The sequence below is a fragment of the Notamacropus eugenii genome, chromosome 5, assembly GCF_028372415.1.
Source record: "Notamacropus eugenii isolate mMacEug1 chromosome 5, mMacEug1.pri_v2, whole genome shotgun sequence".
In the NCBI taxonomy this organism is placed as follows: domain Eukaryota; kingdom Metazoa; phylum Chordata; class Mammalia; order Diprotodontia; family Macropodidae; genus Notamacropus; species Notamacropus eugenii.
In genome coordinates, this window is record NC_092876.1 from 301316234 (window position 1) to 301339365 (window position 23132).

The 23132-nt window shown below is 38.0% G+C and overlaps 1 protein-coding gene across 12 annotated transcripts in view; it reads left to right on the forward strand.

Moving 5' to 3' along the window:
- Nucleotides 1–23132, forward strand: part of NCKAP5 (NCK associated protein 5) — a 1146457-nt gene that overhangs the window by 1008145 nt on the left and 115180 nt on the right. For 9 of the 12 annotated variants that reach the window (XM_072613277.1, XM_072613276.1, XM_072613278.1 and 6 more), the window contains 4 exons: nt 3–104; nt 6075–6263; nt 14796–18541; nt 19237–19411. In XM_072613277.1, coding sequence (XP_072469378.1) covers nt 3–104; nt 6075–6263; nt 14796–18541; nt 19237–19411 — 4212 coding nt within the window. The remainder of the gene's footprint in view (nt 1–2; nt 105–6074; nt 6264–14795; nt 18542–19236; nt 19412–23132) is intronic. The other 3 variants (XM_072613282.1, XM_072613281.1, XM_072613284.1) reach the window with 2 other exon arrangements.

A 23132-nucleotide genomic window follows, 5' to 3' on the forward strand; every position in this document is an offset into this window, starting at 1 on the left:
AGAAACTTCACTCACGCATCTTGGACCTTTCATCAGGGGATTTACTTTCAGAGGCAGAAAGAAACCAAAGTCTGATGCAATCACGAACAGATGTTGACATCCATGTGAGTCTCCCTACTGCTTTCTAATCACTTGTTTCTAACATATTTTCTTTTCATCAAGGATGATGTCACAGGCGTACTATTAAACTTCTCCTTGAAGGGTTGTAAGGCAGGTAAAAATACTTTCCTTTCTTCTGTTCCTTGAAATTCAATATCATGTCCCTGGTTGATATAGTAAGCAGAAAGTGTCACTCTGGGCAAAAAAAAGCATAAATCTTTGCTGTGTCCCCAAGATACCTTTTGGGGTATTGATTACATCTCAGAGTCTCTGAGAAATGGTCAAGGAGCTTTTTATTAAAGCCTATATACCATATTACTCATCTGACTTTTATGATATATTATGTATGAACTTTGAAAAATTCATAAGCTCTGCATTTTTTTTAAATGTAGGGTTAGTTTTGTGCTTATTTGGCAAAACTTTAACCAGCATGGCTACTAATGCTCATTTATGTGAAATAAGGTAACTTAAAAACAAAAGCTAGATAAAAATAGGAAGAAATGTAAGGACATTAAAAACTGACGGCTGAATACTTAGAGATAACTTGCCCTTTATTTTACTGTATAATTTTGTCGGTCAAAATGTGATAGCCTACATCAAAGGTAAATACTTTTAAGTTAAGTTGGAATTAAATTTTAGTGGAATGCCATAATTTTACACATTCATAAAGATACTAAGAGCATTCAATCTGCAATATGGCCTTAAGGCCATATTATTTAACTGCGTAGATTTCATCCAAGAAATTCTTGGCTACCATTCTTTGATGCTTTTGTGTCATAATTCACACAGTGAGATTTTTAAGTGCATGAGTTGCTCAAGGTGGTAGTATAAAAATAAAGGATGGAAAAATTACATATTCAGTGCAAAACTGCAAGCATATATTTTTCAAATTAACATAATATAATTAAGATAACATGGAGATGTTAGTACGCTGTTTTGTTTTCTTTTTAAAAATTATTTACATTTCATCGAATGCCATTATCTCTGAATAGACATCTTAGAGATCATGATAGCAATGTAACAGGAGGTGGGAAAGAGAGATTAATTGAATGCCAGCCATGGCCATGACCATTTAACCATCCAGTCATCCATCCTGAGTCAGAGTGGATGACCACATGGGCAAATGCGGTCTAATGATTGAATTCCATATTTTAAAGTGCTTTGTCTACTTCATATCAATTAGTAATGACACGGGCATAACAGTAAGATAATTAAAATTCACATATACTGCTTATTTTGTAATTTCTAAAAAGCAGTGAGATTGTAAGTACATAAGTAAGCTCAAAATAGCCCTACGAACTATTACATGTGTACTATTAGGCCCATTTTATAAATAAGGACTCCAAAGCACATAAATGTTCAGTAATTTGCAAGAGTTAGACTATTGGTACATACTAGAATTGAGTTGCTAACTTTGGTCGTTCCCTTGCAAGACTATTGATCTTTCCAAACAATCAGTGGACGAGTATTTATTAATATACTACTGTGTACCCAGGCACTGGACTAGATGCTGGGCAGAGAAAAATAAAATAATACCTCCCCTGGAAAAGCTTGCGTTCTTTAAGGGAAAAGAGCATATACACAAAAAAAGCTTATACCAAATATATGAAAGAGAAATACAAGGATTTTGGGGGGGAATGGACCATAATAACATAGGTTTAGAACTAAAAGTTCTTCAGAGATCATGTGGACCAAACCCCTCATTTTACAGATGAGAAAACTGAGACCCAGAGAAATTAAGTAACTAACCTTAGGTCAAACAGATAGTGAATATCTGAGGGAGATGGCACCAGCAGTTTGTCAGATGAGAAGAAGCTTCATATAGAAGGTTTCATCTGAACATAGTTTTGAAGAAAGCAGAATTCTCAAGGACAAAGCTGGGGAGGGAGTATATTCTAGGCTCGGGTGACAGCCAGTGCAGAAATACCAACATGAAAGATAGAGAATCAGCCAGGAGGCCAGTGTGATTAGACTTTCAAGTACCAGAAGGTGAGTAATATGATATGTTAAACTTGCAAAAGTAGGTTGTGAAGGACTGTAAAGCCAAACAGAAGCACTTTAATTTGAACCTACAGGTGATAAGGAGACAATGGAGTTTATAGAGTAGGGGGTAACATGGCCAAACATGGAAAATGACTTTGGCAGTCAGGTTTTTTTTTCCCCATAACACTGCTCCTTATTCATTCCTGCTTCTTTCCTTAAGTTTTTGACGTTGGAATCACCTCTAGAGAAAAAATGATACCAGTAGAGAAATATAACTTCAGAATGCTGCCATCATGTTCTTTGAGAGTGACATTGTCTGTGAATGTCATATTGACTCCAAATGTTTTTTATACTCAACAAATGTTTACTGATCTTCTACTACCTGTGGTACAATAATTTATATGTAGTAAAAGGACCTGAATTCAAACCTGGCTCTAACACTTACTTCCCACGTGATCTTGGACAAGTCATTCAACTTCTCCTGGACTCAGTTTCTCCACATGTAGAATGAGAATCTACATGATCTCTAGAGTCTCTTTCAGTGCTAAATCTGTGATATTGAAGTGTTTGGCCCTATGCCAGGTACTAAAATGCTACAAAGAAATGTAAACCATGGTCCCTATCCTAAAGGAACTATAGTCTGATTAATGGGATAAATAATATGTACATGAAAGGATCGCTAACAGTACCAAAGAGATAGGGACTGGACCAAAGGCTTCATTGATATAGGAGCTCCTAGATGAGTTTCCTCTACTAAATCAGATCTTACTTTCCTAGAAACTTTTAGTCTTAACGAGTTTTCTAGAATACTGAGAAGCTGAGACTTACCCATAATCAGACAGCCAACAGAACTTGAACCCAGATTTTCCTGACTCTGAAGCTAACTCTAGCCATTATTCTACCCTGCCAATACAGCATTATGCTATAAAGGCCAAATTCCAAATGACCACTACAAATAATTGTATTGTAGAAACAGCATAGGTCCCCTGCCACTTTATAGCCTGTGATTTTAGAAGAGAAGGTTAGAATCTACTTTTAGGTAGGATGATCACGGGAAACTTCATAGGAAAAAGGAAATGGGATTGGATCTAGAAATTGGCATGTAAGTAGGACTTGAATGGGGATAGATTAGAAAAGTGGACCAGAAAATTCTAGAAAAAGGAATCAGCTGTTAACAAAGGTATAGTCACAGAGAAGTGTGAGATACATCAGAGGGAAAAAGAAAATAGCTGTGTGACTGGGGCAGATAGTTCTTGAAGCTATTAAGCCCCTGAACATATTATAATTCTGAGGCAGAGTTACAAGTAACAGCAGCAAAGCATTCTGCCCTCTGTCCCTATAAAGGGTTGATGTAGGGATGGCCTGTTTAAAAAAATATTCCTTTATCTCCTTGTAAATTGATGGATTCATATGAAGATTTTTCCGTCTGTGATACCACACAGTATCATTTATCCAAGAACCAAAACTGAGGGGTGGATTGCTTGCCAAGTGTGATGATATTCCCGGTTTGGGCTCCTGAATTATCTACTCTTTCTGTTTCTGTCTTCTTCTACCCTTTAATGTTTTGTCTTGGTCTGTGTTTTAATCTGTAAGCCTATTGAGATCTATAAATAATAAATAAATAAAAGGACTAATCTTTACATGTGCACAGTGGTTACAGATCTATTTGTCATATTTAGAGCTGTATAGCTCTTATACACACACTGGTAGCAGGATAGTAAGCACCTCTTCCTTAGTTTCTCTGGTACAAATGTGCCTGAGTTGTCAGAGCAGATGAAACTGTTAATAACCACCACTGTGTTCTTCACTCAAACAGTGAAGTAATAAAACATAGGGTGTCAAGAAATAGGGAAAATGAAAAAGCCGTAAGTAGATATGCTGCTCAATATAATATTTCTTAAAATTTGTCATGAGGCATCATCGGGATTTAAGCAGCCGGTGAATCTGCCTGGTAGTTGTACCAGCTGCTTATGTTTCATATAATCACAGGTCTGTTATCTTCTATTGAGACATATATATGAAAGCATTCTTCTCAACTAAGCTGCATCAGGCAATAAGCAAAATCAAAAGAATCAATAAATATTGCTTAAAGCTAGATCTGGAGATGAGTTTTTACTTTTAATGAAATTCGAGGCTGAATTTCAAAAAAACCCAACACAATATGCTAGTGAGATGCCTTGGAATCTTAGATCATTTTAAAAACCAGCTATGTAGCAAGGAAGAAATACCAACTGCAATCCATATGCCTAATGTTAGAGAAGATCTAATATTATTAAACATGTGAGCATTGGTTAGAAAACAAATTAAACTTATCCTGGATATTTACTTATACAAAGGTTTAATATTTTAGCAAAAGTACTTTCTGGTCTTCATTATTTCGTTTCTCAAAGTTGGAATTTATTCACAGTCAGCTGGAATTGCATTTGGAGAAGGGTGATAGCTACTCGAGTACCAAAGGCACCCATAAAGTGTCAATAAATTGCATAAGCAAGAGGCTTTGGCTGTGTACAGGTGTCACAAAGATGGATTGTTCTACGTCAAAGAGTTTCTTAGGCAAAGCTTCAGACTAGATAGGAAACTGGAATTCAAAGGTAATGGAGAGATTCCATTCTCAGTGGACGTTGCATTTGGGACACTAAATTAATTTACCTTGTCCAGCTCATGGGGGGCTCATTTGTTACCTTAGAGGACTATAATGCAGTTGTCATGATGTACTTGGACTTTCTACAGCTTAATCTGTCGCATTTTGTCATAGCCCGTGCCTAATGCAGATGCAGTATAATTTAAACAGTCTTGTCACTCCTCACCCAGAATCCAGAATTCTGCAGCTGACTAAAGAGGGGTTTGATGTCAATTCAAAAATAAGCATTTATGAAGTCCCTACCATGTGCCAGGCACTGCAATAAGAACTGCAGATGCAAAAAAGTCCCTTCCCTCAAGGAGCTCACAATCTGATAGGGAAGACACATGCAGACAACTGAGTAGGAGCAAGATATATACAGAATTAAATGGAGATAATCAATACCAAGAAGGTAGTAGTAGCATTAAAGGGGGCAAGGAAGGGCTCACATTTGGGCTGAGACTTGAAGTGGAGACAAGGAGGGAAAGAGTTCCAGGTGTGAGGTTCATGATCACATGAGAAATAGATTGTAACATCAAGTGTGTATTTTTTTTAATAGTGTGATCTTGTTATGTAATACTGCATTAGGAAATGGGGAAGTACACACACACATATTTCTTAAGTGCTTCCTTTCATTCTTTTAAAAGAAGAATGTTTAAAAGATATTATTTGTTAAATACTGTGCTTGGTTCTAGAAATATGGTTTCAAAAATTAAGGAGTTTCCTGTCCTCAGGGAGATTTTATTATAATGGGCTGAAGGAACAATACATAAATACATATGTATGTACATACATAGTATACACATATATATGTATATATACACGTATATGCAAATATACACATACATGAAAATACATATATAATGTATGGATATGTGTATGTGTGTGTGTGTGTATGATAATGGGGGAATTGTGAATGAGAAGCTGATCTATAGAGTAGCCAACTGACATATTCTTTCCAAGAACAATATTAGTATTATTTGATTATTAAGTCCAGGGCAAGAAGAGGAGAAACTAAGGGCCTGTTAGAAGTGACTTTCCCAGGAAGGCCATGGAGCTGGGTAGTGACAGAGTCATACTTTGTACCTTTATTTCCTCTGCTACACCATGCTGCCAAACCCATAGTATGGAAAGCTGCTTTATTATGAGGTGCTATAATCATGCTTTAAGATAACTGCATTTCCCCAACTGATATAATTAGAATGAGGAAGTGCCATGGATACATTAGCTTTGCCGATGAGTTTGGAAAAATTCATAGGAACCAGTCAGTCAATTAATGCTTGTAGACTAGGACAAAGTAAACTTACATTTTCTTTCCTAAATAGATTTACATTTCAAGGTGTTGGTTTCCCCCCTCCCCCCCTTTTTATAGGAATGCCAGCTAAATGCGAAATCTGGAGTCCCTGTCCCAAAGTGCCCTGCCTTGAACGTGACTAGCTCTGGACGGCTCTGTCCTCGGAACAGCTGCAGCAGTAGTGAGCTCTCTTTGTCTAGCACATGTAGTGAATATTCCAGTGGCTCCTCCTACACTTGGAATGATGGGAAGACTCTCAGTAAAAGGGTAAGACCAATATTCCAGGCACAGTAGCGGCATCACAGTGGCTTGAAAATATCTGTAGTTTTGTGAGGTGGATGATAGAGTGTATGGATCAGTCATGGATTAGAGAGAAGTTTCTATCTCTAACCACCTCAACCTAGAGAATATATGTGGATATCATTAGAATGAAAGCTCTTTAAGAGTGGAGGTTATTGTACTTTGTATCTGTTCCTCAGCACCTAGGAGAATGCCTGGCAGGCATATAATAAAATCTTATTGATTGATTGATTCTCAAAATAAGCTGAGATAGACAGACTTATCCTATGTCCTAAAGTGGTGAGTGTTGAATTCCTTTGGCTGGTTGATCTCTATCTACCTTTCTTTGGTTTGAACTGTTTCACCAGTTGTACTTTTAAAAACCAGTGCATTTGGAATAAAAGAACAAGGTGTGAATCTCAGCTCTGACATTTACTGACTGTGTGATTTTGGACAAGGTATTTAAACTAGCAATGTCAAACTCAAATAAAAAAGGGGACTATTCAACTGTTTATGCAGTTTGTGGTTTAGAAATTAGTACATATTAACATTATCTATGTTCTATTGTATTTTCTTTATTTTGTTAAATATTTCTGAGTTACATTTTAATTTGGTTCCTGGGGAATCATCTGGGGGAATCTTGCAGACTACAATGCAACCTACAGGCTGTGTGTTTGTATAATCATTTGATCCAGTGAATGACTGGATCTGGAGGGACACGTCAAAGCTGAGAAGAGGGAAAAACTTTGCTTGTATGTCTTGGTGTTTCCTGTTAAGTATAGAACATTATTAAAAGATGAAAAAAGAAACCACTAACTGAGCAAATCCAGTACTTTTCAGGGACAGCCAAGATTAATTCAGCAGTTTCCAGTTTGTATTATTCTCAGTCCCCATCATGTAGAGAAGGGATTAATAAGTGTGTGAGTTTCCTTCAGGTAAAACATGAAAATTGAAGGAATGCAGAAATTCTGGAACCTTTCAATCTAGTATTGTGATGGAATGGCAAGTATACAAAGGTGGTACCATCCATAGAAGCCAGAACAAAAGCTAAACTACATGACTATTTTGTTGCTGTTCTCTCTATCAAGGAGAAAGATCATCAAACTGGGAGGGATAGAATAAAAACTGACAAATAAGAAATTGAAACCTGAGATAGATAAGGAGACAGACACACAGTTGCTTTATTTTATGTAATCTGGTCCATATGAATTGCAGCATTGAAAGAACCTGTTAATGTGATTAGAAAACCAGAATGAAGAAATGCTTTTGAATTCAAAAAAGATTTTGAAATTTAAAAGTTGATAAACGACTTCTATCACCTCAGATATTCCCCCATTCAAGAAGGAAAGTAGAGAATAGTTGGAGCCAGCATGGATTCACTAAGCTTAAGTCATACCAGGAGAATATCATTTCCCCATTTTGACAGTTACTAATGTGGTAGGTCAGAGATATTGCATATATATGCCCATGCATATATATGTATATGCATGGGCATATATATATATGCATGCATACATAAACATCCACATGTTATATATATGTATATATATGTACATATATGTATAGATATTTGGATTTCAGCAAATATTAAAACTATTATTACTCATATCCATGAGGGCAAGATGAACGCATGTGGACCAGATAATGTAGCTGGTTTGATTTGTAACTGATAGACCGTGTACAAGAATGTTGACTAATAGATTTGTTACTGTGAAAGAAGCTATCTATTAATGTGCAGTATTATTTCCTGCTTTTTCCAAAAAAAAAATTAATGATTTGATGAAAACATGGATGTTTTTGTTTATCACGTATACAATTTCAATGAAGCTGGATGGTTGGTACTTTAGTTAAAACAATCAATAATCCAAAAGACTTAATCAAAATGATATTCTAGTCATTCTAATGATACAGATTTTAAAAGGATAAGTGCAAAATCCTGCACTTAGATTTACAAAATAAACTAAGATAAGAGAAACATAGCTAGAAAATATTCCTAATGAAAACAGAAAGGAATATTTTTTTTTTGTTTGGTGACCTGACTGATTAATTTTTTATAAAGCACATTCATATTGGGCTAAATTAATGAATGCTAAGTGTTCAGAACAAAGGAGTTGATTATCTATTCTCTTCATTGGTCACACCACACCTGGAACGCTGAGCACTACGAAACAAACAAACAAAAAAACACATGAGTAAGAGGATAAGGACACTTCAAGTCATGTTTTACAAGAATTGATGGACAATTTTGGAAGTAGTTAGCCTGACAAAGAGAATGCTTAGGGTAAAGATGATACCTGTCTTCAAAATATTTTAAGGTCTATCATGAGTTAAGTTCATTAGACTTGTGCTTTGTGCTTTCAGAAGACAGAAATAGGACCACCTAGTAGAAGTTATAAGAAAGCAGATTTTGTGAAGGTAGGGAGTAATTTCTTGCAAGGAATATCAAAATTGCTTAGATGGTCTCTAGGGTCCCTCCTAATTCATATTTGTTATTATTAAGGGAATTTGAAGAATTTCCCTGCTCCTTATTAGGTCCATGTGACCTGCTTTGAGCTGTGGCAGAGCCCACAGCCTCAGTCACATGGAGCCTGAGTCACATGGGAGGAGCTTGCCAAGCAGGGGGGGCAGGAAGAGCAGAGCTGAGAGAGAGGGAGGTGGAGCTGAGAGAAGCACCAGACAGAGCAGAGGAGAGCAGCTAGCCTGAGTGAGAGAGGGGCATTTTGCCTAAGGGAGCTTGTTCGTGGGGAGGCCTGACAGAAGGAAGGCTTGGTGATGGCAGTGCTCCCTTTATTGTTAATGTGCACACAGTTCCTGGTTACCATGGTGGAATTGGCTTTCTGGTATCTGAATAAATATTTTGGTTTTGTCTTTGAGGAAGAGAGTTTATATTTTGCAAATTTACCCTGGAAATATACCTGTATATCCATAGCAGCTGCCGTGGATATCACATTGGCACTGAAATATTTTATCATTCTATGATTTCAATGAAATGACTAAGATGCAAAGGGGACAAGTACTATAAGAGATGTACACAAAGTACTACCATTCATAAAATGAAGAAATCACTTCCAGGTGGATGAATGATGGCATGTCTTTGTGGTGTTGGGATGGTATTACGATTGGGCCTTGAAACATGGGTAGGAAGTCAATAGGCAGAGATGGGAAGTTGTACAGTGAGGGATATTTTAGGATTCTCTTTAGCTCTATAGGTAATACAGGACCCAGGAAGGAAAATAACATGTTCTTTCTTGTTTCAGAATTACAGAAGTCTCCTCTTAAGAAATCTCTTTATCTAGAGGATTTACTAGACGTAAAACATAAAACCCTATAGCATAAGGGGACAAAGACTTTATTCTAGTCCTTTCCCATATGCTAGGTTTTCTTTAGGGCAGCTAAGTGGTGCAGTCCATAGAGCACCAGTGCAGGAGTCAGGAGGACCTGAGTTCAAATGTCACCTTAGACACTTGATACTCACTAGCTGTGTGACCTTGGGCAAATCACTTAACCTCAATTGCCTCATCCTTGGTCATTTCCAGTCATCCTGATAAGTATCTGGTCACTGAATTCAGATGGTTCTGGAGGAGAAGTGAGGCTGGTGACCTGCACAGCCCTCCCTCACTCAAAACAAAGTCAAGTGCAAGTCATATCACTATTTCTCTGATGGCATGGTCTTCTTCGGCAATGAAGGATGAACACATGCACAGGTTTTCTTTAATTAGTCACTTAACCTCTCTATACCACACAGATCATCATCTATAAAATGGGCTTGAACAACAGGCTCCATAATGAGGTTCCGTAACTATCTAGAATAGGTGGTGTGATTAGGACATAAAAAGGATGAATTATTAAAAGAAGTATAAGAAAAATTATACATTCAGAGGAATTTAGTCCATTGCAATGTAGTCACCTTAGTAGTCTACATATTATTCCAAGGATACTGCCATTTGTTATACTGCAAAACTTCAAGAAATTTTCTTTTGGAATTGCCTTTAGCGCCAATTTCTAAGCCATCCAAGAAAAATATTCTCACTATTTTATAGATGTATACCAGTTTGCATATATTCTCCAGCTGGTTGACCTATCTTACTCTCCATATTGGGCTCCAAGTAGGTTTTTTTTTTTCCTAAAATCAAATCTATCCTCAGAGGATGGAGACTAGATACTTTTGAAGAAATATTCTGAAGGCAGTTTTAAAGAAAGAGTTCTAAAAGTGTTTGACTAGGGGCAGTATCATTAAGCAAATATGCAAATTCATTGAAAGGGACAGGATTTATTTGGATGTATAAACTTTGGTTCATTTCAAAATCAGTCACTATTTTGTAATGACAACTCATGTAAATGAATTCATATAACTCATATGAAATACTTAAAAGATCCACAGATGTATTTATAAATATTAGAAGAATTATGCTAATAATGATTTATAAAAGACCTCTCCCAATTTAAAAATTTTTCCTCTTTTGCTTTATTTTTGGAACAAGTTCTGGGTGGTAATACCTCTGTGTCTTTTTCATAATATTCTACTGCTGTCTACTTTTAAGCCTCCCATTGGGCAAGTCTTATCCACTCTATTTGCAATAGCTATTTTCCAAATTGGAAGCAAAGGGAGAAAAGCGATGAATGGACCGCAGCAGAAAGTATTACCTGATGATGTTGAGGAATTTTTATTTCATCCATATGGATTTACTTTAAGGATGAGAACCAAAAGAACACATTTGCCTTGATAACTACTAGAAAATAGATATCAAAAGGCAGGCCCACCATAATCTGAATGGATATTATCAAGATCTGGAAAAAGATTTTAAGCCTGAATATTAAATATTAAGTCTTTTTTCCTCTTGTGATCTGATTCTTAATGCAACGTGCTATGTTCGGTGCATTACCAAAGTTGCTACCATCAAGTAGTTGTTCAGTGATCTGAACAATGAAGTGAGAGTCTGAGGTCTTGTCAATTTGGGAAGTGAAGATTAGTGATGTTTTCTGTCTCTCAGGTGGTTTCATGAACTATCTAGTCATATCAGCCCCTGCATTTTTTACTCACTCCTTTTCTCTCTTTTTCCTTTCTTCTGCTTTGTTTTTTATCTAGGCAAGGCTACCTTGTAGCGCAAACTGCAGTACGCAAAAGAGATCTTTTCCCTGAGTAGATATGAAGATTTTAAAGAACCTTTATGCAGTTTGCCATCAGATAGTTGGTTAATAACATTTTAAGGGGCCTCACCTTACAAGTTTGTAACATCGAAGACATATCCCTGGTTCCCAAGAAAGTATCAGGAAAAAGTCATGTATTCATTCCTACATGAATACAGAGACATAAAATCATGTAGCCAGATTTGCTGTATTCTTTTGTAAAGTTGTTTTTGCATTGTGTAGAAGAAGATAGAGTGAGAGTAGGAAACGTATCAGACTTATGGCATGTCTGTCCCACTGCCCCACCTGTGTTTTGAGTTATTTTCCTAGTAATGAAGATGGGTGTGTGCTGATTCCTCCTCACTTCCCCCAAGTCCTTCTTATGACTAAGGACATGTGCAGTTATTCATTGGAAAGATTGGTTAGGGTTAGTGGCATATCTGTTGATCAAGAAACAGGAAGAAACCTAGTCCTTTTGAGATGAACACAAGACACTGCCCTCATTAATGCTTTCTTCTAAGCAAATAAACAGTGCGACTCTAATTCTCATTTCTGTCTGCACATATGGAGAATTAGAATTGCCTAATAAGACTTCAGGTTCACTACTTCTTTCTTCTGCTAAGAGTGTAAGCCTTTTCTTTCCTTACCTTTCCCTCTTCCTACCTTTCTCATTTCCCCTGATCTCAAATTAATCCACTGACCTTTTTCCAGATTTTGAGGTCAAAACATTGCTTATGTGCTTTTACTGGGAAAATCTTACTCTATGGTAGCTTGTTCTATTTTGGGAAAAAAATCACTTATAAAATATATAGAATTTGCCAGATAATGCGCTAAGTACTAGGAATAGCTATAAATGTAAAAGTGAGATATACCCATTGCTCAGGGAGCTTCTAACATGGGGAATAAATAACCCATGTAGGAGGGTACAGATGCAGGGCAGAAGACAAGGAACAGTGGTTCTCAGGATGCAGCAGCAGGGTAGATGGCATGACTGTTCATTTCTCCCAACAACCTTTCTACTCTCTCTAGTCTTCACTCAGCCAATTCTTAAATATGTAGTAAGTAAGGAATATAAGGATATAAATGTACCGTTAATAAACTTAGAATCAAATTGAAAAGATGGAAAATAGGGACTGCACCTGATATTTCACTGGTTTGGGGAACTTGCAGATGAGAAGATTTCTTCTACCTCTACAAGTAAGCAGTTTCTCTGCAACGTATAGTCTCAGAGAACTGACTAGGGCACTGGGATTTTAAGTGACTTTTGTGAAGGTCATTTTACCAGTACATTTTAGGGGCAGAACTTGAACCCAGGGATTCCTAGCAGGCACTGAAGTCAACTCTTATTCCATAGAGACATGCTGCCTCCAAGTTGAAGAGATAAGAACCATGAAATAGTAAAACTATATATACCAAGTTAATCATACCTCCCAGTAGACCATAAGGTCCTTGAAAGCAGATCGGAAGCCATTGTAAAGCTGTTTCTTCTGAACCTAGAAAGTCATTTGCATAAAGCAGGTACTTAGTAAATGTCTGTGGAAACATTTGTTAAATTCAAGATAATATAAATTCCGGGGGGGGGGGGGGGGGGGGGGAGAAAGAGAGAGAGAGAGAGAGGCAGGCAGGCTGTGAAGTAGAAACTTCAAGGAAGGCTTCACAGGAGGTGAGGTTTAAATTGGTTAAGGGATGCACAAAATTTGTAGTTATTAGCCAAAGTAGAGAGGTATTGGCAGAGAATAAATTGAACAAGTCTGTAGCTTGAACAGATCTGGCATTTGCAGTCTCTCATAGACTGTTTTTTTTCTAGTCTCTTTTTGTTCTTGTGAATATAACTAGCAGGATCATGGACAGGCTTAAAATCCCCAAGCTGTGACAGCTTTTTCACTGGTAATTCTGTAATAGCTGTGACTCCCTAATGGGATCTCACTCTTTTTCTAAGGATTTGGGTGAGTAGAGAAAAGGCCACTCAAGAACACTGACCTGCAGCATCCTCTTTTGTACTAGTATTAGCTTTTTTAAATATTACTTATATCATGTAGTTTACACACCTGCATTTTATTTTTATAGATGAACCGGAAATGCAAGAAAACATTCAAAGCTGATTTATAAGCACTTGAGATTATTATAGAAACCTCAAAAACATCATGACTCTGGTCTGTGTTGTCATAAATATACTATGAATCTCGTGTGTGTGTGTGTGTTTGTGTGTGTGTGTGTGTGTGTGTGTATGCTTTTGGCACATATTATTGTGTGGTCAATACTTGTTAGAAGACCGTATCTGATAGAATTTAATTCTTTGCACTAAGCATTAGACATTTGATCTTTCCCAGAATGAAAAGGTAGACTACCTATACCTCATTTAAGTTTTCCTAAGTGTCTGGGTATGATCGTATTCTTTCAAGTTTCATTTTTTTTAGAGAGGGAGCAGGATACTCCTCCTACTCCACATTTGGTCAAAAAAGAGGAAAGTACAGAGGGCATAGATCCAACTACTAAGCCTTCTAATTGTAGCCAAATGTCTCATTCCTTTAAAAGGCCAAAGAGATATATTTTTGTAAGCAGTGGGGTGGGGGGGGTGGGGGTGGAATACGATGAACTCCCAGACTGCCAAGAATAGGGAGCAGGCCTTTCCTGTGTACACTGCACATGGCAAGTGCACTCAAACTGATTTCTTCCTGGGGACTTAAGTCTGCTCCAGAGAGGCACTGAAGAAAAGAGTTTTAACTTATTCAGGTCACTAATTACATTAAAGTACTAACCACACATTTCTGGATGTCTACCTGACTGTTGGGAAATTATTTTTAAAAATCTTGAGGGATTTCCCAGTGTTAACTGAAAAGCTCTATACTTCACATTTATCTTAGCATTCAAGCCCATCCTTGACCCCAACCTACCCTTCAAGCCTTACTTCCTTTCCTTCTGTCAGAATTATCCATTTAGTGCGATCTGTATAGACCTTGTGCCTTTCTGCTCGTGGTATTCTTTCAATGTCTCCCTCTTATTTTTCCTTATATTTAAAGACAACTCAAATTGTAGCTCCTCCACGAAGCCCTCTCTGTCACTTTGACCAGAAATAATCCCTCCCTCTTCTGAATACCTCAAACACTTTATTTCTATTTTTACTTGATAACATTGTGCCTTGTTGTATTCATGCCCTTTCTCCTTTACCAGAATGCAAACTTCTTGAAGACAGGGACCTGGGGTTCCCTTCAGTGCTTTTCCAGTGGCCTTGCACAAAGTAGACACTCAACAAATATCTGATTAATAGATGAGTGAATGGCTATATCACCAGGACATGACAAGCTCATTGGCTACTCCTCTTTTTCTTTTAAGGCTATTTCCAACCTGTTTACTTCGTTGTTTTATAATATTGACTTTTTTTTCCCCTGACAGTCATCACTTAACTGGGACAAAAGGATTAGCATTGCCTCATCCCTCCCAAGTGACTTTGCTAGTCCGGCAGATGAGCTACCTACAACACGTGTTAAGGAAAGCCACATTTTGGAAGGGCTAAGGAAACTGCAGAAACGAAAAGTATTGCTTGAACCTCCTTCTGTAATAACCAAATGGGGTTATAAAGATTGCATGAACTCAAATGAAGGAATCTATTCCCCAGGGATTAAATGTGGCAGCCATAAGGAGCATCCTCATTGTATACCAACAGAAACAGGAAGCCCGTGCAAAAAGCACCCAGAGGCATTCACTTATGACTCTGATTCCCATGATGATGCAGATGATGAAGCTTCTTCTCTGGCCTTGCTCCATGAAATCCCAAGCAAAGACCACAGGGTGCACTGTAACAAGTTAACTCACAGTGTTTCTGACAGTCTATTTGGTTGGGAGTCCAGTGGGAAAAACTTTTCAGAAAATACTTCCTCTGCTGATTTCAAGGAAAAACCTGAAAAATTGACCAATTTTGATAGCAACTGCCTATCAGAGGGAGAATTGTGCTCAAATAGGCAGTTGAAACAAGAAAAAGACCTGCCTGGTCTAGGCCATATGGACCTTAATCTACAGCTTTCTGATACGGATGACTGTGAGACCCTTGATGAATTACATATAGAAAGCAGTGATGAGAAGAGTCCTTCTGACTTGTTGGTAACTCCTGGTACTCAGACTTTTGACATCCTGATGGGGCACGGAAAATCTCAACTTGTGTCTTCCCGTAAAGAGGAAAAACAAATGCCCATTTCCTCAGATAGCAGGCCAAAGACATTTAGTTTCATTAAACAGCAGAGGGTCATCAAAAAGACTTCCTCTGAAGAATGTATTACTGTAATATTTGATGCTGAGGATGGGGAGCCTATTGAATTCAGCTCACATCAGACTGGAGTTGTCACTGTTACTAGAAATGAAATTTCAATCAACCAAGCTCCAACTGGGCCCAGTGCAGAGTACACTGAACTCTTACCTCAGGGAATCACTAATTTGCAGCTAGGAATGAATGCAAGAGACTACACCATTTTAAAGACACCTGAAGATGAAAGAAAGAAAAGAACTCACAAAGATATCATTGAGACTGGAAATACAGGTGTTCTTGCGATGCCCACAGAGTCTTTAAGCCCTGGAAGATCAATACTAGAAAATACTCAGCGACAAAAGGAAGCCAAATCAACACATAACATAACATACCGAAGCAATTCTGTGTCTTCCATGTCCATGGGTATGAGCCACAAACAAAATCTGACTAAAATACCGAGCAGGGGGAAGTCTTTGCCTCAGAAATCAAAGGTAACAGATCCTGATGACACATCTGTAGCCTCACCTCCTGGCTCCATGGCCCTAGAAAAATCACCAGCCTTGCCTCCTGTAAAACTCTCTAGGTTCCAAAAAGCCCAGAGCCCAGTACATCATTTGCATCCACAGCCTGACTCCCATATCCCCAAACAGCCAAAGCTACTTCCTCACGGCTTAAAAAATTCTGTCAAGGGTTCTAAAAGCTCTCTATTACTGCCAAGACCCCTTGTTGAACCTACTGACTATGGGGAGCCTCCAACCAAGGAGAAACAGTATAACTTGGGACCAGAAGAAGTGGTCAAATCTCCTTCTCCCCCTCCCCCTCCAGGCAGGTCGGCTTCACTGCTGATCAGGCCTAATTATGAACATTCATCACCTTTACCCAGCAGGTCAGGAACAGGTGTCTCTAGTGAAATGGCAAAGACCACACTAAGATCCTCCCCACCGAAAGCATCCCCCAGTGCTAGCATTTCTTCCAATCAGGCTATGCCTGAAGTGCAAGGGAAAAAAGCAGTCATGGTACTCAAAAAGCCTGACTTCTCTCACCCTTCATCTAATGAAGAAAAAATAGTCCAAAGCCGATGTGCAAGTCAGCTGTCTTCTGGTACATTTGCTATGATTGGCCCAGGCCCTCCAAAAGTTTCTCCTAAGAAAAGTTCTACGAAAGTCTCCAGTCACCAAGCTTCTGGAAATAATCAAGGACTTCCTGACACAGGCTTACAGACAACCAAGAATATTCCCTTAGGCTGTGGACCTCTAGAAATGCCTTCCTCAAAAAGCTCATCTCCAGGAAGGAGAGGACAGTACACTGACTGTCTTTCCAAATCACCGAAGTCTCACCCTGTTAGTGGGAATGAATCAGTGTCATCTCAGGTTAATAGTCCCTCATCATCCCCATCCTCTAAAAGTCATGAGACCACAAACAACATCCAAGGTTCTCATGACAAAGGACTGAAAACTCGTCTCCCTGTGGGACTCAAAGCCCTTGTAAAATCCCCTCAACTGCTCAGGAAGAGTTCCACTGTGCCAGGGAAACAGGAAAAGGAGAGTATAAATGCAGCTTCCAAAAGCTGTGCTGTAGCAAGCAAGTCCAAGCCCGAAGAATCCTTAGATCTAACAAGAATTGTTACAAGTGGTGAACTAAATGTGTCAATGGTGGATTTAGACATGAAAAGCAGTTTTCCTTCAGGCCTTGCCATAGAGAGCACCCTTCCACAGTCATCTGAGAACTGCCACACAGAGGCTGACAGGGGAGATGTGTTAGAAAACAGATTTATGAAGAGGTCCATATCTTCCAACAAGCCACATTTAAAACCAGCTCTAGGAATGAATGGGGCCAAAGCTCGGAGTCAAAGTTTCAGTGTTCATTCTGGAGAAAAGCCTTCCACTGCTGCCTCTGAAGGGCTTGGTAAAGTACGGACTCAAATCATTACCAATACAACTGACAGAGGCAATTCTCTCACACGCCAGAACTCTGCTACTGATGGATTCACAAGCAAGACAGCTTCAGGGTCGATCACAGAGAACCTTTCAATATCTGCTAAACCATTGGAGGATTCCTATTCTCGGCAAGGATCTCATGGAAGTACAAACAGTTCCAGCAGCCATCATGGTAGTCCAAGCAAATTGCCTTTCAGGATTTCTCCCAAAATGGAAGAGATTCAGAGTGTATCCAGGGTTGAAACTCACAGGTCACCCTCTCAAGGAGACTGCCCAACCTTAACTATGCCTGAGGAACAAGGCAATGGCCTTTACAGATGCCTTCCATCGCCATCATCACCCAGTCATCTTTTAGATCAGGCAAGTTCTCTTCAAAGTCCAAGGAGAATTCAATGCCTAGGTCATCTTGAAGTAAGCCCTGCATGCAAGCAAGAAATCCCTGGGAAACCATCAAACAGTTCTGAAATAGGAGATTTAAGCCAAGATGTCCCAGTCCCACCAACAATAGAAGAAAAAGTCATGCTCTGCATACAGGAAAATGTGGAAAAGGGCCAAGTGCAAACTAAGTCTCCCACTATGGAGGCTAAACAAAAGATGGGACCCTCTATTGCCAGCTGGTTTGGTTTTCGAAGGAGTAAACTCCCAGCTCTGAGTGGCAGAAAAATGGACATCTCCAAAACCAAAGTGGATAAGAAAGATGCAAAGAGTTTGGGATTTGGAAACAAACAGCAAAAAGTAGAGAAAAAGAAAGACAAAAAGAAGCTTGAACTGCAATGTGAAATAGAAAATGAATTCAACAGGAAAACAGAGACAGGAGATGTTCCAGACAATGTCTTCAAAAGCAAGAGGAATATGAGAACTCCACAAGACATTCATGTCCAAATGAAGTTTGAACACAAGAATAGACTCAGTCCTGCCACATGTTCAGCAAAAGATACCTTTATGAAAGAACTTTTAAACAGGTAATTCATTGATCTTCACTATGTTTATTTTATTTTATTTTTCTGGAAAGGAGACTTTGGGGGATGATAAATGCAATGGAAGCATGTTTCCTCAACAGAATCCATAGTAACAGTCTTTTATACATTAGCAAGAATTTAAAATTAAAAAAAAAAATGTTAGCAATAAAACGATAATTTGGTTCATGCTACTTTGTTAACCAAACCAATGGTCTTTGAAATTAAAGAATGGTAAGTTTTATCAAAGTTGATAGAAATTCAGCCTACCCCAGGAACCATGAATGTACGCATATGGCATGAAATAGAAGACAATTATGCATACATTTTTTAATGTATGCCGATTTCATTGATTGTAAACCAGAAAACATATACTTGGTAACTTTCCAAAAGTAATTATATTTTCCTGCTAACCTTAGGCCAGGGGGGCCATTTAACAATAACTATACATAGTTTTCAGTTTGCCCGTTAGCAATTTTCATCATAAAAAATACAGCATTCAGTGGGCAAAAGCTAAATTAATCCACTACCTGAAACTGTAAGCAACAGATCTTGGAGAACTGGTTCAAAATATTTATCATACAAAGGCATAGAAACAAAAAGGTGCCGGAAAGTTGTTTTAAACACTAAAGAAATGGGTAAAGTAGTGTGAGTGAACAAAGACAATCTGATCTATCAGAGGAATCCCTTTCTACCTGCAGAGTTGATAAGAAAGCTACACAACAGACAGAAGGTGGATCAAATGTTTCCTACAGGAGTGTGTCTAAGGACAACTCCCAAGGCTCCACTCTTCCCGGCAACTCGATCAGCGCTCAAGGAAACCGCAAGAAAAGCAGCAAAACCAAAGCTGATGTGGAAACACCGAAAGAAACCTTGGTAAGTTCCTTCACATGCTGCATCAGCCTGATTGTATTTCTGTGTTCTGAACTAGGATAGGGCCTTTCCATCCAAGGAGTCTAGCAGCACTGTAGCTGTTTGATAACATAAATATAGAGTTAAGAGACTGGGGGTGGAAGGAAAGGAGGGAAGGAGGGATGAGAATCAGTAGAAGAATCTGGCAGTTTGATTACAGACTGGGCAATGCTGCCACTTGGAATGATCTTCCAGTTTCTGCTGGTGACTTTCTCCAACTACATATGCAGAATGATGGCATAACCACAGTGTGTTCCCATCAAAACACACCAGTGTACTTTCCTAAAATTATACCCTTGTGTTGGAAATTCTAATGTTGATCATCTCCACCATCAAAAATGTAAAAAGGAGCAAATTTGGTTGGAGAAGCAGAAATGATGAATATTAGCTCTGGCTGATGTCTTGGGGGTGCATCTCATATCTTTTTTAGGACTCACATATGCCAATTCAAGCCACTCCAAGCTGGAAGTGCTATAAAATTTGAGGAAGACTATTTGTACACATCATTTTTTTCTCTTACTGTTGAAATGAAACTATCAGTGAATAGTTTCCCTAAAAGAAAGCCATGTATATCTTCCTGGGGTGTGGTAACTTTAACCAGTATTTATATTTCAGATTGCATTTGTATCCACATCCCATCCCCATAGTCTTTTTTCACTCAAATAATTGATTTTGTCCTATTCATTTGCTCTTCATGAAGGATTTGCAGCATTTCTACAAAAATTCTGCTTTTTATTGAAGGAATATATCCATAACTTTTTTTATTCTTATAAAAGAAGGCTGTAAAAATATGGCAGTTGCTACCATTTTCTGAGAGAAAATTTGAAATATGAAGCAATTATGCATTTCTTTGGGAGATATATCAAGGGAGGAGAATGTTTCAGGCATAATCATAATGGGAATTGGAAAACCTATTAGCTTCATTATTGATGTTTAGAGTTCTTAAGGTTAAAATACCACAGCCATACTTAAAGTTTAAGTAAATGCACATTTTTATTTTTCATTCAAATAACTATCTTGACTCAAGGCAGATGCAAGGTCATTTTTCAAACTCTCAGAAACAGTATGCAGCCTGTGTACTTTGCAAAACTTTTTTTTCTTTGCTCCTGGCTTGCATGGTATCATCTCTTCTTTGAAAATGTAGATGTCCCCTGCATTATAAGACTACAAATTATAAGCATATCTAAGGCTGCCCTTGTAGTGTCACTGAAAGGAAAAAAAGAGAGAATGAAAGTCTGGAAATGTGCAATATGCCAGAAATTCAATCCAGCTGATCTAAAACTTTGATAGCACGGTGGAGCCCTTATCAGAGCCACTCAATTTAACTATGCCCCATTTAATATGGTTCTGACAGCTTAGGGTATATCTTCACTGTACAGAAGTACAAGAAAGGAAAAAAAAAGACACAAAAATCCCTGTACTTTGCTTCTACAATTTCATCTTTACTCTCTTATTATTTCCTAATGCTGAAGTAATTTGCCATGCTTTTTGTCTCTCCCCCTACAGTCTTTCTCAGGGTAACAATAAGAGTCATTTAGACCTCTTAGAATATCTTTAAGAAGCAGTGCACTTATTTTTCCTGTGAGGGACTAAGATTCCCCGAAGTATACATAAATGATAGGGATGTTAATTTTTTTTTTTTAGTTAGCTATTAAGGGCAAATTAATCATGTAGGGAAGCTTTTCCATACACAGTAGATGAAGTACTTTGTTAAGGTGAATACCAAACTATCTAGTTTCTTTCCGAAGGTAAATTATATTGTTTAAAAAAAAATTACCTCTTTAAACCTTAGTATGATAATCCATGGAAATTATTCAATTCCAAGAAAAGTAATGATTGTTTTCACCTAGAACAATAGTGAAAACCTGTTGTACATTTTGAGCATATTTACAGAAAATTGTGAAGTAGGACCTCACAGCCAAGCAGTATGGCAGAGTTGCAAAACACTGGAGGAAAAGCCAGGAAACCGGGAGTCTGACTCTAATTTAGTCACTAACTTGCTGTGTGACTTGGAGGGAGTCCTTCACTTAATCTCCCTAGGAATCATTTTCCTTATTCACACAGTGAGGAAGTTGTACTAATCACCAAAGTCCCTTTTACCTCTGCTACTCTTAGAGGTTGTATCCTTAAAGAAGATAACTGGTATTAACAACAAATGGCCTGAGCATACGTAGTCACTTAGCTCTCTGTACCTGTTTCCTCATCTCTAAAATGGAAACAGTTATACTTGTACCACTTACTTCATCAGGCCACTTTTTTGCATTTTGAAAGTGCTTTGTAAATATGAATAATGATCAGTCAGTTCAGTAACATTTATTAAGCTGCAGGCTTATTAAGTTCCAGGCAGATACGGGGTGCGGTGAAGAGAGTGTTGAGCCTGGAATCAGAACGACTCACTTTCAATCTGGCCTCAGACACTTCTGAGCTAAGTGACCCTGGGCAAGTCACTTAACCCTTTTTCCTCAGTCTCCTCATGTGGAAAATGAGCTGGAGAATGAAATGACAAACCGCTCGAATATCTTTGCCAAGAAAACCCCAAATGAGGTCATGAAGAGTCAGATGCATCTGAAAAATGACTGAAAACACTATGTTCCAGGGATTATGTTAAGCACCAAGCACACAGACAGAATAAGAGGCCCTGCCCTCAAGGAGTTTGCGTTATATGACAATGATTCTATTTCAATGCTAAATTCAGTGAAGTAATACCATAAAATAACAACATCAAGCAGTTGTATAATACCTTAAATATAATGATTTTAATATAATTATAATACAATACAGTAATGTTTTATCTCCTTTTATTCTCATAATAACTCTGGAAAGTGGGTGCTGTTAGATGAGAAAATTGTGACAGAGAGAAGTTAAGTAACTTATGAAGGGTCACACAGTAAGTTACAGAGGCAGAATTTTACTCACATTTTCCTGTCTCTATCATAGGTTCCCAAAGTAGACAAAAGAGCCCCTGGAGAGGGCTCTGGAAAGATGGGGGCAGTAGCAGCCTCAGAAGCACTTGGGGCTGGGTGCTGAATAAAAATAAGAGGACAGTAGAAGCATAGGGAAAGAAAAAAAGATAAGAAAATTTTGAAAAACCATTCATACATATTTCATTTATTGTGTCAAAGAGTTAAAGTCATAATGATTACGATATTTCCCAAATAAATAGACAAAATGCAAGTTGTAACCAGTGGTCAAGCCCTCTGACAGGTCTTTGGACATTGTTGGGAAATTCAGCATGCATCAATAAGAATATGTATGTGTAATGACTTGTTTATAATACAATACTGTATGGTTACATGACTCAGTATTGCACCATCAAAATTTCAAGCTGAAAAAACCCCACAAATTGACAATAAATTATTAAATTTGAGATGTACCATTTTTAAAAATATATAATTATTTTATTTTTTTTGAAGTGGTGCAAATTTAAAAAATTAAAGGATTAAAGAAAATAAATTTCCAGGGAGGTGCTGAATAATTTTTTTTAAAAGGGGGGAAGTAGGCCATATGTTTGGGAACCTCTACTCTAGATTTAGCACTCTATCCATGGAGCCACCAGGTTGCCTCAGTTTGAGAGATTTAAGTTGGATGGTCTTATTTTCAAAAATTTGAGAGTTTGATATCTGCTTGTTTTAAATTTTAAAGCATGATACAGAGAATTTGTCATAATGCTTTTTGCTTGGGAACT